The following is a 17,324-nucleotide window of genomic DNA, read 5'->3' on the forward strand; positions in this document are numbered from 1 at the left end:
AACTTCCAACTCATGAAAGAGAAGGTAATTAATAATACCAGCTAATCTGAGCAATCTCAATCCAATCCTCTTGAGTTATGTGATACTTTGGTGAATTGAAGGGTGGGGTTTGAGCTTTCTCAAGAAAATGCAGGGCTAAATCTAAATTGAAATTCTGTCCAGTTAAGTAATATCTAGGACCAAGAATGTCTGCTTGATCCATCAATCCATCCATCATCCTAAGTATTAACTTGCTTCTCCACCAGTGCATAGTGGCACCAGTGTCTACCATCTAAAGGATGTACTGAAGCAATCTGTCCAAGTTCTTTTGTCAGCACCATCCAAAACGTAAACCTTGATAGTAGATAATAGGGACAGTAAGTCATAGACCTCCCTGACATGGAAATAGTTCAATTTTCTAGAGGATAGCATTCTGGAAATTCTTGCCTAACAGTACTGAGTCGTCTTGTACCAGGGTGAATCTTTTTTCCCGTCACAGAGCCCCTAACCCCATGTGCCTTGGCTAAAAGAAGGCTCCCAGCTCTTAGGTGGCAGACTTCCCTGACTACCGGCACAGTTTTGCTCTGCTTGTGGCCCCTTTGATCACAAGTTGTTTCTCTCCAGTGTTTATTGCTGATAGGCAAAACTATTAATAATAAGCACAGGAAAGAAACAAGATTGCGTTTGGAGCAACACCATCCTAGCCTTTCATTTTCATTCTGTCTACAGAAACAGTTGCCCTGAGAGTTCATTTTCCTTGTGGATTTTGAGGTTGGATTTACGCATTGTCCCTCCTGTATTTTAAATGTTGACGTAGGCCATATGGACATCCGCTGATGAGAGTGGCTTACCATTGCACTCATCTAGAGGTGGCTATAAATGCAAACCTTGCCAGGGTGAGAAATTTCAGCCGTTTGTGGAATTGAGATGTTGGGATTGTACCAAGATCCTTTGTGATGAGGTAGGTATCCCTGAAATTGACTGTTGACTGAAAAGAAATCAGACAGCTGATAGCCAACTTCCATGGAATGCCGTTTGCAAGGACCTTGTAGAAGTACAACTGTGCAGCTTTTATTTCCCTTGCTGTTGCCAGCTGCTTGAAGATCACTAGAGCATTCAAAAGTTGTGCTGTATCTCCAACAAGAGTATCTGTTTTTCAGTGGTTTTAATTGAAATTAATTGGAAGATACAACGTCTGTATTTGTTAGGTTTCACAAGATAACCAAGAATCTTTAAAGCAAAGCTCAAATAAAATCTTTACTGGCTCAGTATTTCTTTGACCAAATTGTGATAGTCAGAGGGACTCCAGTTCCAAACTATGAACTGTACTGAATTATATGATGTCATTTGGTATTCTGCGTCCCCAAACTTTAATGAGCAGAGTTCCCATTCTTTATTATTATTGCTGTTAAATTTCATGTCAGGTCTGGTCTGAGCAAACTTTTTCAGTTTCTCCGATAACTTCACTCTAAGTAACAATAACTGGCCAAAATGTCCCTTTCATACTTTATCTGAAAGCCTTTCCTTGATCAGTATATGAGTATGGAAGTGAGGGCCAGGTTTTGCTGAGATTTTGTGCTGTGACCTTTCCTGGCATCGGAGATGGTACATGTTTTACATGTTGCCTCATTTCTGTATTCTCTAAAACTGCTGAGCAGAAATAATTGTGTTGACAGAAGAGACTGTTTAATTTGTAATGTTCTTTAACAAACCTTCCAAAAGGAAGCAAAAATAAAAACTTTCAGGAACTTAACATAAATTAGTTTGAAGATATCATTGTTTTTGGAGAAATCAATTTAAGATTTGTTTTCTGAAGTATCATTTAATATAATAATATATCAAGGTGCTTCACTGCATTATGAAACAATATTGATACTGTTACAAAGCAGAGATACACCCCACCCCCCCAACTGGAGAACTAAAACCAAATCACACAAAAGAGAGTGCCTCACCATATAATCTGTTAAAAGGAGTGTGAGAGAGGGTGTAATCTGTCAACTGATCTTGGAGGAACCTGTTTGGGAAAGGTCACAACACAGAAGCAGATAAGTGGACTTTAAGTGCGGCCTTAAAATAAGTCTGCAGTAGTGAGTAGAGTGGGTTCTTTCTTGATATGTTTTATTGAGCTATGTCTCTTGATTAAACTTAAAATATAAGCCATAAGTATTTATTTAACCTGGAGTAGTGTTTTGTAGAAGAATAAGACCGCTATTGTTTGGGTCTGTAGATTGAAAGAAGCAAAAATGGCCCTTAGTAGAGTGATATGCTCTCCTTGTTGGGTGTCGGAGTTTAGGGGGATTTTATGGGTTACTGAGGATTATATCTGCAATAAATGCCATTGGTTGGGAATCCTATCAGATCGGTTGGAGAGACCGTTAGAGGCAATGAAGAATTTACAAGAGCAAGAGGATGTGATGAATGGCAGTTATAGGAAGGAAGGGGAAGTCTCAGATACAGTCACACAGATGGGTTAACTCCAGGAAAGGTAAGAGAGGTAGGCAGGTAGTGCAGGAATCTTGTGTGGCTATCCCCATTTCAAATACGTATGCTGTTTTGGAAAATGTGATGGACATTCGGGGGTACGTAGCATGAACAGCCAAGTTTCTGGTATTGAGACTAGTTCTAATATAATGAGAGGTACGTCTGGTTCCAAGCAAACGATTGTATTAGGGGACTCTCTAGTCCAAGGTACAGACAGACGTTTCTATGGCCAGCACCGAAAATTCAGTGTGTTACTTCCCAGGTGCCAGGTTCAAGGATGTCTCGGAGAGGGTGCTGAATATTCTCAAGGGGGAGAGGGACCAGCAAAGAGAGATCATTGTACACAGGGGAACCAAAGACATAGGAAGGGAAAAGGTTGAGATTCTGAAGGGAGATTACAGAGAGTTAGGTGGGAATTTAAAAAGTAGGTCCTCAAGAGTAGTAATACCTGGATTACTCCTGGTGCTACAAGCTCGTGGTAGCAGGAGTAGGAGGATGGCGCAGATGAGTGCATGGCTGATGAACTGGTGTATAGGAGAAGGATTCACAGTTTTGGATCATTGGAAGCTGTTTTGGGTGAGAAGTGACCTATACAAGAAGGATGGATTGCACCTGAATTGGAAGGGGGCTAATATACTGGCAGGGAGATTTGCTAGAGCTGCTTGGGAGGATTTAAACTAGTAAGGTGGTGAGGTGGGACCCGGGGAGATAGTGAGGAAAGATTTCAATCTGAGACTGGTACAGTTGAGAACAAAGGTGAGTCAAACAGTCAGGGCAGGCAGGAACAAAGCCGAGACCAAGGTAGGACTGATGTATTGTAATAAATGCCATTTAATTTAAGAGGCCTGACAGGGAAGGCAGATGACCTCAGGGCATGGTGAGGAACATGGGACTGGGGGATGGGCAGGACTGGCAGCTTAATGTTCCAGATACAAATGCTACCGGAAGGACAGAAAGGGAGGGAAGAGAGGAGGGGGAGTGGCATTTTTGATAAGGGATAGCATTACAGCTGTACTGAGGGAGGATATTCCTGGAAATACATCCAGGGAAGTTATTTGGGTGGAACTGAGAAATAAGAAAGGGATGATCACCTTATTGGGATTGTATTATAGCCCCCCTAATATTCAAGAGGGAAATTGAGAAACAAGGAGATCTCAGTTATCTGTAAGAATAATAGGATGGTTATAGTAGGGGATTTTAACTTTCCAAACAAAGACTGGGACTGCCATAGTGTTAAGGGCTTAGATGGAGAGGAGTTTGAGTGTGTACAAAAAAGTTTTCTGATTCCGTATGTGGATATACCTACTAGAAAAGATACAAATCTTGGGAAATAAGGCAGGGCAGGTGACTGAGGTGTCAGTGGGGGAGCGCTTTGGAGCCAGCGACCATAATGCCATTAGATTTAAAATCGTGATGGAAAAGGATAAATCAGATCCAAAAGTTGAAGTTCTAAATTGGAGAAAGGCCAGTTTTGACAGTATTAGGCAAGAACTTTCAAAAGCTGATTGGGCGCAGATGTTCACAGGTAAAGGGATGGCTGGAAAATGGGAAGCCTTCAGAAATGAGATTGAGAGTCCAGAGAAAGTATATACCTGTTAGGGTGAAAGGAAAGGCAGGTAGGTGTCGGGAATGCTGGATGAGTAAAGAAATTGAGGGTTTGGTTAAGGAAAAGAAGGAAGCATATGTCAGGTATAGGCAAGATAGATTCAGTAAATCTTTACAAGAGTATAAAGGCAGTAGGATTATACTTAAGAAAAATCAGGAGGGCAAAAAGGGGACATGACATAGCTTTGGCAAATAGTGTTAAGGAGAATCCAAAGGGTTTTTACAAATGCATTAAGGACAAAAAGGTAACAAGGGAGAGAATAGGGCCCCTCAAAGATCAGCAAGGCAGCCTTTGTGTGGAACCGCAGGAGATGGGGCAGGTACTAAGTGAGTATTTTGCATCAGTGTTTACTGTGGAAAAGGACATGGAAGGTATAGAATGTAGAGAAGTCGATTGTGACATCTTGCAAAATGTCCATATTACACAGAAGGAAGTGCTGGATGTCTTGAAACGCATAAAGGTGAATAAATCCCCAGAACCTGATTAGGTGTACCCTAGAACTTTGTGGGAAGCTAGAGAAGTGATTGCTGGGCCTCTTACTGAGATATTTGCATCATCAATAGTCACAGGTGAGGTACCGGAAGACTGGAGGTTGGCTAACATGGTCCCACTGTTTAAGAAAGGTGGCAAGGACAAGGTGGGGAACTATAGACGGGTGAGCCTGACGTCGGTGGTGGGCAAGTTGTTGGAGGGAATCCTGAGGGACAGGGTGTACATGTATTTAGAAAGGCAAGGACTGATCAGGGATAGTCAGCATGTCTTTATGCGTGGGAAATCATGTCTCACAAACTTGATTGAGTTTTTTAAAGAAGCAACAAAGAGGATCAATGAGGACAGAGCGGTAGATGTGTTCTAGATGGACTTCAGTAAGGTGTTCGTTAAGGTTCCCCATGGTGGACTGCTGAGCAAGGTTAGATCTCTCCGAATACAGGGAGAACTAGCCATTTGGATACAGAACTGGCTCAAAGATAGAAGACAGAGGGTGGTGGTGGAGGGTTATTTTTCAGACTGGAGGCCTATGACCAGTGGAGTGCCACAAGGATTGGTGCTGGGTCCACTACTTTTCATCATTTATATAAATGATTTGGATGTGAGCATAAGAGGTAAAGTTAGTTTGCTGATGACACCAGAATTGGAGGTGTAGTAGATAGTGAAGGTTACCTCAGATTACAATGGGATCTTGATCAGATGGGCCAATGAGCTGAGAAATGATAGGTGGAGTTTAATTTAGATAAATGTGAGGTGCCGCATTTTGGGAAAGCAAATCTTAGCAGGACTTGTGCACTTAATGGTGAGGTCCTAGCGAGTGTTGCAGGTTCATAGCTCCTTGAAAGTGGAGTCGCAGGTAGATAGGATAGTGAAGAAGGCATTTGGTATGCTTTCTTTTTATTGTCAGAGTATTGAGTACAGGAGTTGGGAGGTCATGTTGCAGCTGCACAGGACATTGGTTTGTCTACTATTGGAATATTGCATGCATTTCTGGTCTCCTTCCTATCAGAAAGATGTTGTGAAACTTGAAAGGGTTCAGAAAAGATTTACAAGGATGTTGCCAGGGTTGGAGTATTTGAGCTACAGGGAGAGACTGAATAGGCTGGGGCTGTTTTTCCTGGAGCGTCAGAGGCTGAGGGGTGACCCTAAAGAGGTTTATAAAATCATGAGGGGCATGGATAGGATAAATAGACAGTCTTTTCCCTGGGGTGGGAGAGTCCAGAACTAGAGGGCATACATTTAGAGTGAGAGAGGAAAGATATAAAAGTGGCCTAAGGGGCAACCTTTTCACAGAGAGTGGTACGTGTATGGAACGACCTGCCAGAGGAACTGGTGGAGGCTGGTACAGTTGTAACATTTAAAAAGCATCTGGATGGGTATATGAATAGGAAGGTTTGGAGGATATGGGCCAGGTGCTGGCAGGTGGGCCTAGATTGGGTTGGGATATCTGGTTGGCATGGACGAGTTGGACCGAAGGGTCTGTTTCCATGCCGTACATCTCTGACTCTATAACAACTTCTAGTGGCTAATGAAAGAAATCCCTGACACTCGCTTTGCAATCCACAAGTAACAATCAACAGTGAACAAATTAACTAAATTATTAACAGACTGAACAATTCTCCTCTAACTAATATCTATTCCTGAACAATGCAAGATTCTAATGGTGTGCTGTTCCAATAAATACAAGCCCCACTTGTGCAAAAGAAAATTTAGTCATCGAAACTGCAGCCAGGTTACGTGACTTCTGGACTTGTGTCTCTCTGCTGATACTTGTGTCAGAAATGTTTTCTTTGTAGATTGTTCTGTCAGGAGTTTGGATGGTGTACTGCAGTATTGTTGCAATGTAGATAATGAGCTGTTATCTCTTGGCAGATAACAGTTAGCTCTGGTGAACTGTCCAACTGTGCCACCTTTTATACCCATGATGACATATCAATTTCTTATAATAGTTTTGGCAATATAGGACCAATCCTATCAGATTTAAACTTAACAGGTTTTTGGTAGCTAAGGGCCTGTGTTAAATTAATTGGCTAAATTTAAAACCTGTTGTCTTGATTAAAAACTGCTGCTTGGCCTATTGGTAAAGGTGTTTCAATTTGGGTGCTCTGTGTACTAGCAAACTTGAGCTACTGTCAGACATCCATTTTAGCTCGAAGCACACAACAGAAATCTTTTAAAGGCACCAGGCAACTATTTCCCCATTTTACAGTTTTGCACACCACCAAATTCTAACTTCTTGCTTCCCAATCATCAATTACTCTACCCAGCTTTGCAACAATACCAAAGGAGGAGATACTGGATCGAATGACCAAACCTTGGACAAAGAGGTACATGTTAAGACGTGCAATGAAGAACAAAAGCAAGGTAGAGAGGAGGCAGGAACTCCAGAGTTTTGGCCTTAATATCTGAAAGCATGGCCATCAATCCTTGAACAATTAAGATCAAAGATGCTGAAGATAGCAGAGTTCAGTTTGTGGAACTGATATGGTATGAAGGGATTTGAAAATAGACTGTCTTCAGTTTTCCCAGTATTTGTTTTGAAGGAAATATCTGCATATCCAATACTTAATATCAAGTTAGCAGTGTGAGAGTTGAGGGACAGTGAGTTTGAGAGATGTGATGGGGGTTTTATTTGTAAACATGTGGAAATTGATGCATTTACAACGCATTATTGTTAATGTCGTGGAGAGTTGGTGAACTCAGTTGGCTGGATAGCTGGTTTTCAATAGAATTATGCTAAAACCCATTGATTTATTTCTCGTATTGACTGAGGTCCCTGGTGAAGATCCCCCCTTCTCAGTCTTGCTCCTTGCTTGAGCAGTGATCTTCAAGTTAACCTCACTCTCTAATGAGATAGCACCCTTATGGTCCTCTGGTACTTTGGCAACTTTGCCTTTTATCTGACTTTGTTGAAAGACACACAAACTTGCTGAGTTGCACCATCTGCGTTTGGCGCTAGAGTATGTTCAGCTGTCTAAGCTGAACTTCAAAGTCCTTTTTGGTGTTGCCCCATTTTGTCTTTACTTGAATGGGGCCTGCATGCTCATTTAGCACTGAGAGCTTCATTTCAAAATAGTTTTCCTACCGGTGGGACTTGAACCATGTGATCTGATGGGCACGAATTTGGAGTGGGCTGTATTTTGGAGCGGCTGCTCTCTGACTCACCTTTCCTCCAACTAAGTCTTGGCAAGCCTCCCACTCTGTGTAACTTGTGTTTTGCTGCTTTGCTCAACTAGATCTGTGTTTCTGTTCAAGATCCAGACCCAAAACTTAAGTTGTGTGTTTGTTATAATGTAGGGCAGAGATGTGGAACTGGGATAATTATAATTGATATTTTATTTTCACATTATTTCCAAAGCTGCATCCCTCATTTCATGGCTCACCTTGTACCATTGCTCCCAAAAAAATAGGTGCTGGAGAAATAATCAGTGAAGGGATGGCTTGGAAAGAGGCTGCAAGTCAGAGGGTATGCAGCAAGTTAGTGAATGAGAAACTAAGTGAAGCTGAAAGTCTCAGTGGATTAGGGACTGGGAAAGGCTACAATTCTCTGAGAAAGAGGGAAAGGTTGCAAGTTCAAGGGTTAGTAAAAGGAATGGACCATCACAACTAGGATGATGAGTGGGAGCAGGATGTGTGACAAATGAGGTTTGGAAAACAGGCTTAGTAGCAAACATGAATTAAGAAAGTTGGCAAACGTTGTCTATCTAAATTTATTTTAATAAGGGCTCATGATGGCCTAGTAGTATTATTGATGGCCTATTAATCTAGAGACCCAGGCTTAAATTCCACCACAGCAGATGGTGGGATTTTAATTCAATAAAAAATCTGGAATTAACAGTGTAACGATGTCCATGAATCCATTGCCAATTGTCAGGAAAACTCATCTGGTTCACTAATGTCTTTCAGAGAAGGAAGTCTGCCAGCCTTAACTGGTGTGGTCTACATTTGACTCCAGACCCACAGCAATGTGCTTGACTTATGACTGTCCTCTGGGCAACTAGGGTTGGGCAATAAATGCTGGCCTAGCCAGTGGAAACCTTATCCCATGAATGAATAGTAAATAAACAGGAATTTAGCAAAGCTGAATTAAACATTTAAATTTCTGAAAAGTAAGTTCTACAGAACTAACTATAGTATTTACATTGATTTTACTGGGAAAATGTGATTCAAAGTCTTACCTGGTTGTGATTTTCATGAACGGAGCCTAATTTAAATGACAACGTGACTGTGTCAAGTTTAGCATGTTGGATCATGGCATTGGAACTTCTTCCGTGGATGTAGTTGGGAAGTTAGATCCAAAAATCTTCATTTTGCGGATGTAGGTTATTTATTACTTAACATTTTACTAATTTCATTGCACTGTACTGTAATGAAGTTTGAAATAAATAAATCAAATGGAGTCCATGGAAAGCACAAACCCCATACCATTTCTCCTTCCTTAAGAAACTTGGTTTCAAATCATGCACAAGGTGGATGGATAGAAATAGGTGATTTTCTGGTACTAATTATCTTGTTATACATATACAAAATGCATTTGAACACTGAAATGCTGACATCACTTTGGCGATTTGATATGAACAAGTTTGTCCATAGTTTTGATAGTAATAGAAGGTACATCAAGTGAGTAGAAATGATCAGTTTTCACTTTAAGTCTAATAATTCTACTTTTTGAAGTAGCCAGGAAATATTTGTATATTATATGATCCCTTTTTTTCAGATCCTTTTTATTTTGAGCCACTCACCTTTGCTAACATCCTGTACATGAATTTTATCAGAATTCTAGTGTCATACTGAGAGTGTGCTCCATTGTCTAAGGTCTTAATCTGGGTTCCATATGTCATCTTGTCATAAGTAACCCTATAAAGCTGTTGCACAGCAGCATGGGGAGTCTACCCAAGATGTGATTCCTTAGTGAAGAACACTCAGTTTATCTGTTAACTATCATACTGCTGTTGGTGGAAGCTCACTGTATGCACATCAACTGCCATGCTTATTGACGTTTAATGGTGACTACACAGCAAAAGAAATTTGGGCTATTTTTTCCAAAAATGTTTTGTATCTGCCGGTCATGCAATGTGTAATATAAATACAATTCTCAAGTGTCTAATCTGATGAAAGATTATAGGGCATTTCTGTCCCCTAATTTTGGTTGTGAGGATGTGTATTAGGACCAGAGTTAGGCTGTTTGGCTTTTTAAGTCTGCTTCACCATTTAACATATCATGTTTGAACTGTTTGTCTAGAATTCTACTTTCCCATCTCCAATAACCATTTTGATTCCCTTCCTTGACCAGGATCTTATCTACTTTCATGTTAAAAATATTCAATCACCCTGCCACCACCTGCCTTTTGTGGCAGAGTTCCAATGTCTCTCAAAATCAGAGATTATTTGCCTTAATCTCTACCCTAAAAGCACTACATTTAAACAGTGCTACCTACTTCTGGACTCTGTAGTTGAGTCTGAGAGCTGGCCACACAGATTTGTGTTTGCTCTTCCTTTTCTAATTTTTGCAATACAATTTTTTCATACAAGGCTTTTCTTTGTAATATAGAACTCAAAATTAAAATGAGAAATTCCCACCAATGGCACACAAACCAACAGCTACTAGGCTACTGGATGTTAGCAGATTACTTTGAATGCAGTGTACTCTTCAAAACTTGCCATTTGACTCAGCTTAACATTGCTATATTAGGTGCATGCAATACGCATTTTTTAAAACTCTTTTTAATTAGGCGGCGTGAAATAGCTGAAAGACAGCGTCGTGAGCGGGAGCGCATTCGCATGATACGTGAACGTGAAGAACGTGATCGCTTACAACGAGAAAGGGAACGGTTGGAGATTGAAAAGCAAAAACTTGAGCGAGAGAGAATGGAACGGGAGCGACTGGAAAGGGAACGCATACGTATAGAACAGGTTCTCTATTTCGCTTTTCAGTATGGATTCAACATCTCAAAAACATTTGTTCTTTACAATTACCTCTTAATCGCAGCCAAGTGTGTATTTTTGTCAAGACAAAGTACCGTGGCCAGTGGATGTGAGTGGTGTTGGTTCTTGAGTAGGTTATGAAGAGATGGTGCTCCAGCATCGTGGAATAGACTCTCTCATGACCAAAATTATTAATTCTTCCAGTGAGAAGCTGAGAAAACTAAACTTCCTATGAAGAAATCCTCTATGTGCTGAGCAAGCCAGCAGTTTGACTGGTAATATGTATGGAACAGACGTTTTATGGAATCAAGAATTAGTAGATGACACCATTTTTAAATCTGCTCAGCAAATGGGGAGGGGCTTATTACAAGTTTTGCGATGGGTCATTTAAAGACAGTTCGGGAACTGTGGAAGAGGAATTCAAAGGCTGCAGGTTGTTGGAGAAGGAGGAGAGGAAGAAAAGGGCATTCTGTGTTAGGTGCTGCTGCCAAGACAGCTGAACTACGTGGACTTTGTGTAGTGTTAACTCTGAAGTCCTCGAGCAATTTAAAAGTTCTCTATAGTGAAGCTTCATGGAAGCTTTGGGATTTGTTGGGGCTCAGGAAACCATGTACCACAAGCGTTTAATACAGCCAAGAGAGAGTGATGTAAAGACCATAAGTAATATTTGCTGCAACTGAGCAAGATTTGAGTTCAGTGAAAATCCAGAAACAGTGTTGACTTGGTGAATCTAGCTCTTAGTGAAAAGCTGGAGTTGTGCAGCAAATAACAACTGGAGGCAGGCCAGGTGGGGTTTATTGGACATCGATCCAGGAAGGGAGGGATCAACCAGAACCGGAACAAACGTTAAGGCAGTCAATGATGGATCGTCTTGGGAGTTTCAAGGTCTGATTGGCAGAAGTGAAGAATTGTGATCCCTTGTGAAGTTTAAAGAGATTTGATGACCCGCCATGTCCATAGAATTTTGGAAAGGAGTTCTTGAGAAATGAGTTCTGAGCATTTTTTTAATGCTGTGGCATGGTTGGTTACAGCCTGATACTCTTAAGGATTACTATTCTAATGTAAAGTTGGAGATTGTACGTTCAAAATGGTGGAATTTTATGCTCTTATTCTCTTTTGCAAGTCTCCTGGATCTCTCACTTTGTCTCCTTAAAGGAGAAAAATTTAATGCTCCCTAGCTAGATAGTATCATAAGTTTGGCTATCTGGCCTGGAATCATAACACCTACTGCTTCGTACAGCTTTGTGCACTTCTGTTTTAAAAAAAATTGTTTGCTTACTATCATGACCAATAATGCTTGGCTTTGAGGCAGCACTTCCTTATAAGGACAGAACTAAAATCTAAAACTTTCTAAGGTCATGATCCACATATCTCCAGCAGACATGTTGATTTAAAATAAAGTCCTGATAGCTCAGTAGTTAGCATTGATGTCTCATAGTGCCAGGTTGGATTCCACTCTGGGACAACTGTTTGGAGTTTGTACATTCTCTCCATGTCTATTTGGGTATCCATTGGGTGCTCCAGTTTCCTCCCACAGTCCAAAGATGTGCAAGTTAGGTGGGTTGGCCATGCCAAATTGCTCATAATGTCCAGGGATCTTGAGGCTAGGTAGACTCGCCATAGGAATGCAGGTCACAAGGACAGGATGGGATGCTCTTTGGAGGGTTGGTGTGGACTTAATTGGCCAAATGGCCTACTTCCACACTGTCGGGATTCTGTGTTCTTTATGGGATCCGTACTGGAAGGATCTTAATTGTATTTATCTCAAGTGGAGAGGGAGATGTGATACATTTCAGAGATCTCATCATTTGGTGAAATAGTCAATTCGCAAATTGTGGTTTTTGTAGCGGAAACTGATTCTTCGTTTTCATGGTTCTCCAGGTAACGTCTCATTTTCCATTGATTCCTGAGACTTTTTGTAGGAGCATGATTTAGTGCATTGAAACTGATGGTTATAATTTTGAAGTGGTAACTAAACTGGAGGATGATTACTTTGGCAGCAATTAAGTCATTATAAAATATGACATGCAGAAAATTTAAAATGAGAAAATGCTGAGATAACTCTTAAGCTCAATCATCTCTTGAAAGAGAAACACTTGAGGTTTCAAAATTATGTTTACTTAGTCCTAAATATATTTGAGAGGTGTAATTCCATCCAGAGTAAGTACTCCTTGGTGGAGAGAGGGCAAGGTTATGTGTCTTGCGGTGTCTCTCCTGTGAGTGACCATTCCTACTTCTGCCGATCAGTGGAAGGAGGTGTAGAGAAGGGTAGAGTGCTATAAAACAAGCCACAGTTCAAAAAAACCTGACACTTGTATTGATTTAATACTTCAGGAACGCCGTAAAGAAATAGAGCGCATTGCCCGTGAACGTGAAGAGCTTCGTCGGCAACAAGAACAGCTCCGCTATGAACAAGAAAGAAGAAATTCTTTAAAACGCCCACCTGATGTAGATAATAGGTATGGTAGTGAAGAGTAATTTTTTGAATGGATGAACTTCAGTATGCTCTTTGGATTAATGCACATAATGACTACTCCCAATTAAGCTTAATCCCCCATTTCTAAGTGGAAGTTCAGCTTTTGCTTATTATGGTTGATCATTTTTTCCAGTTTATCCTTAGTGTATTGTTTATAAAGCTGTGTGGGTTAAGTATCAGGTCTTTTTCTGTACCAAACACAGAAAATGCTAGCTAAACGCAGCTCTTTCGGCATCTATGCAGAGATAAGGAGTTCATGTTTTCAGTCGCAGTTTGATTCTTCAGAACTGAAAAGGGTTGGAAAATGTTGTTCGTGTGTTTTCACTGGCAAAGGTGGAGCAAAAAGCACAAACGAGTCCATCAAACATCATTAAGTCAGACTGAAGTTGTGGAATTCAATACTCGAACTTGTGGGCTCAAAAGCGCCGAAGTGGAAAATAAGGTGGTGTTCCCTGAGCTTGAATTGTGCTTTGTTGGAACATTGTAGCAGCCCCTGAGGACTATTAGCATGTTTGAGGTGGTTTATTGAAATGGCATATAACTGGAAGACGAAGGTATTCCACAAAGTGGTGACCAAGTCTTGAGTTTTGTCTCGACGATGTAAAAGTAACTGCAATGTGAGAAGCAAATACAGCTGACCAGACTGAATCAAGTACTAGTAAAAGGCTGCTTTGCCTAGAAGATGTGTTTGTGACCTTGGACAGTGAGGAAAGAGGAGATAAATGGGCACCTTTAGCAAATGCATGAGATTGTGCCTGTGAGGAGTTGTGGAAGAGTGAGCTAGGGTGCCACGGAATTTAGGGTCCTTGCAGAATGTTGCAATTGCAGGGGGTTGGGGTTACTGTTCTGTGGCATCCTTTACAGAGATGAGTGAGGTAGAAAATGAGGACATGAATGACGCTTCCATTGTTCTGCAAAAGGGTAGATGGGGTGAGAGCAAAGTGTTGGAAATGGATTAGATGTGGCTGAGGACTGTGTTAACCACAGTGATGGAGGGAATTCTCAGTTGAGGAAAAAGAATGGTCTGTCCAATACTCTCACTAGGCTGTGCACGTGCGTAGCCAGTCCGAGCATTCGCATCTGGTGTTCCGTGTAACTTGGTTTCAAGTTACAGAAGCCACTGCTGCACACGGACCTTGGAGATCTGTGCAGAAGGCAAAGAAAAGTGGGAACACAGGTTGAGTATTCCTGGTGGAAGGTGGCACCAGTGCAACAGCAACTCGGATATGAGGTGGAATGCTTGAAGCAAGTTGGATGTGAAAAGGTGTAGTTGAGGTAGCTATGGGAGTTTGTAGGCTTGTAATGGATATTGGTGGACAGCTTATCCCAGAAATGGCAACAGAAAAGTAACACTAAGTGTCAGCTGCGTGGTTGCACGTATGGTTAGCCACTTCAGTGTTCCCACACAGCAGTAGAGAGTGATTGACATTATTTTATGAATGAAGGTGTTTTACATTTAAAACAGCCCCACATCACAACCCTTTTCTCCATTCTTCTAAGTCTAGATTTTCTTGTTTCCTTTTATTTCCCCTTGCATCCAAAAATAGGAATGTATCAATGAGTCATTTTTAGGCAAAAATAAAATCGGTTTTTAAAACTTAAAATTACAGAGCCATAGAAAGTTTTCTTAACCTGCCATTGACTACCATATTTATTTGTTAAAACTGAACTTAAAATTTTAGATGAACTTTTTAAAATATGTAAATGTCATTAATACCTAGACGTGATGAACCCTATTGGAATGAACACAAACGGAGAGCTCTGGACAATGATGCCCGATTTGGTCATGGTTCTGATTACAGTCGCCAAGAGCCAAACCGTTACAATGACTTTGACCACAGGGTACCATCATTTGATAGGTGAGTGCATCTGGATTGTGATTGCCTCAAGTGAGATCTGATTGTTTTTTTTAACTGCAGCTATTGGAAAATAATATCAAAGGTAGTGTACTGAGATTGTACATTGCACCAAAGAAGAGGATATGAGTCAATAACTGCTATTTGCATATTCCTGATCTCTCTTTGGTAATGGGTGTGCACCCTGTAGGACTGGACATGGCATCTGAAATAAAATCAGTTCAACTGTTCCTTATAATGGTGCAATGAATCCTTGAATGACCATGAAAATGTTTTATGCCACAGTCTGAGTTTGGCTGAACCATGAAGGCTGATACATGAAGCTATTCTGTAAATTTGCAGGCGAGGGGATCGTTACAACCATCAAGGAGAGGGAAAAAAGAATCGTTCTGGAAGTCGCAGAGAGGACACTGGTTATAACAGATATCCAAAGCCATATAATGATTCCAGAAGACCAACTTCCCAACAAAGAAGTGAACTTCATGCAAATGCTGAGCGGAGAGAAATAAGGGAGCGGGACGACCGGCGAACTGTAACAATTCAGGACCGCTCGGCTGCTAGCAGAGGACATGAGCATCTGCAAAAGATGTCCCCATCAAGAAACTTTTCTGACCGCAGTAGGATGGAAGAACATGGAGTCCATCACAGCCGACCAAGTCATAATTCTTCTCGACCTGATGATTGGAAGTCGAGTGGTGGCATGGGCTCAACAAAACATGAATTGAGGTAACGTTGAAATTTTCTCCCATTTTGCATAAGTATTGCAGATGTTTCTTTAACTTTGTCCAGGCTAGTCTTTTCAGAAAGTACTGAAAATTCTCATTACATTTATGTACGACATCAGCCAGATTTGATACACTTGCGTGGCATTAGACGCTATAATATGTAGATATAAGATATTACAACTGTGTTTTAGGTGAATTCTGATGGTTCAGTGGTGTTTCTGGGAAGGGGATTTAATTTTTAATCTTCACATTTCTACATTCACTGGGACTCGTTAATATAATGCCTTGCTGTGTGGTATCAACAGCATTGAAGTCAGAAAAACTAAAAGATGCCCTCGCATTATGTAATAGATCATTTTTCAATCTTCTGCTATTAAGGGTATGTATTTGCATTTTTTTTGAAGAAGAGTTAAGTTGAAGTTCCAGAATACAGCATTCTTTCCTAGTTGCGATGGTGAATGATTGAAATGCCATTGCTTGGAAGGCTCTCTGGGGGGTGGGAGAGATTTGTGGTGGGAGATTTACAAGTCTGAACCTTATCATGTGTTAATGCAAACCAGATGGCTGGATTGTTTATTCTGACTCTTCATTGCTGAGCTGTGAACTGCTATTATTATTGTTCCATGGGTGAACCAGCAATTTAACTTGTAAATAGTTAGTAGTGAGTGACCTTGAATTAATTTGTGGCCATTTAGAACTTCAAGAGAGAGAGATCGGATACGCCCAGAGAGATCTGGTCAAAATATGCGAAGTGGAGCACCAAGTGGTATGGCTGGATATAACAGCAGAGATGGTGGACGACCTGCAATAGGAGACAGAGGTAGTAGTTCTCAGGTACAGAAAAGATGAACAATTAATTAGAGCTATGGGATGGCAAATGCTATCAGCTTTGTTCTGTTTAAGAATTAATGCTTTCTTAGTTTTATAAAGAACTATGTTTTAATTTGCTTTATCAACATGAACTTGCAAACACAGTTGCTTGCTTTCAACTTGGGGTGACCAAACAGTTTATGTACCTGATCTAGCATGTGTAAGTATTGGTTAATGCAGTCCTGCTTACCATAGCTTTATTGATTGCGTTTCATAAAGTCATAGAGCTGTATAGCACGGAAACAGGCCCTTCGGTCCAACCCATCCATGCCGACCAGATATCCCAACCCAATCTAGTCCCACCTGCCAGCACCCGGCCCATATCCCTCCAAACCCTTCCTATTCATATACCTATCCAAATGCCTTTTTAAATGTTGCATTTGTACCAGCCTCCACCACTTCCTCTGGCAGCTCATTCCATACATGTACCACCCTCTGTGTGAGAAAGTTGCCCCTTAGGTCTCTTTTATATCTTTCCCTTCTCACCCGAAACCTATGCCCTCTAGTTCTGAACTCCCTGACCCCAGGGAAAAGGCTTTGTCTATTTATCCTATGAGCATAAGAGGTACACTTAGTAATTTTGCAGATGACACCAAAATTTGAGGTGTAGTGGACAGTGAAGAGGGTTACCTCAGATTACAACGGGATCTTACCAGATGGGTCAATAGGCCGAGAAGTGGCAGATGGAGTTTAATTCAGATAAATGTGAGGTGCTACATTTTGGGAAAGCAAATTTTAGCAGGACTTAATGGTAAGGTCCTAGGGAATGTTGCTGAACAAAGAGACCTTGGGGTGCAGGTTCATAGCTCCTTGAAAGTGGAGTCGCAGGTAGATAGGATAGTGAAGAAGGCGTTTGGCATGCTTTCCTTTATCATAAAGAGTATTGAGTACAGGAGTTGGGAGGTCATGTTGCGGCT

The 17,324-nt window shown here is 41.0% G+C and overlaps 1 protein-coding gene across 3 annotated transcripts in view; it reads left to right on the forward strand.

Annotated features, from left to right (window-relative positions):
• sltm (SAFB-like, transcription modulator) overlaps positions 1-17,324 on the forward strand; it is a 61,402-nt gene that overhangs the window by 30,094 nt on the left and 13,984 nt on the right. For all 3 annotated transcript variants that reach the window (XM_043677439.1, XM_043677441.1, XM_043677440.1), the window contains exons 15-19: positions 10,288-10,468; positions 12,815-12,939; positions 14,678-14,815; positions 15,155-15,538; positions 16,233-16,371. In XM_043677439.1, the coding sequence (XP_043533374.1) occupies positions 10,288-10,468; positions 12,815-12,939; positions 14,678-14,815; positions 15,155-15,538; positions 16,233-16,371 (967 nt within the window). The remainder of the gene's footprint in view (positions 1-10,287; positions 10,469-12,814; positions 12,940-14,677; positions 14,816-15,154; positions 15,539-16,232; positions 16,372-17,324) is intronic.

This window comes from Chiloscyllium plagiosum, chromosome 36, assembly GCF_004010195.1.
Source record: "Chiloscyllium plagiosum isolate BGI_BamShark_2017 chromosome 36, ASM401019v2, whole genome shotgun sequence".
Classification (NCBI taxonomy): Eukaryota; Metazoa; Chordata; class Chondrichthyes; order Orectolobiformes; family Hemiscylliidae; genus Chiloscyllium; species Chiloscyllium plagiosum.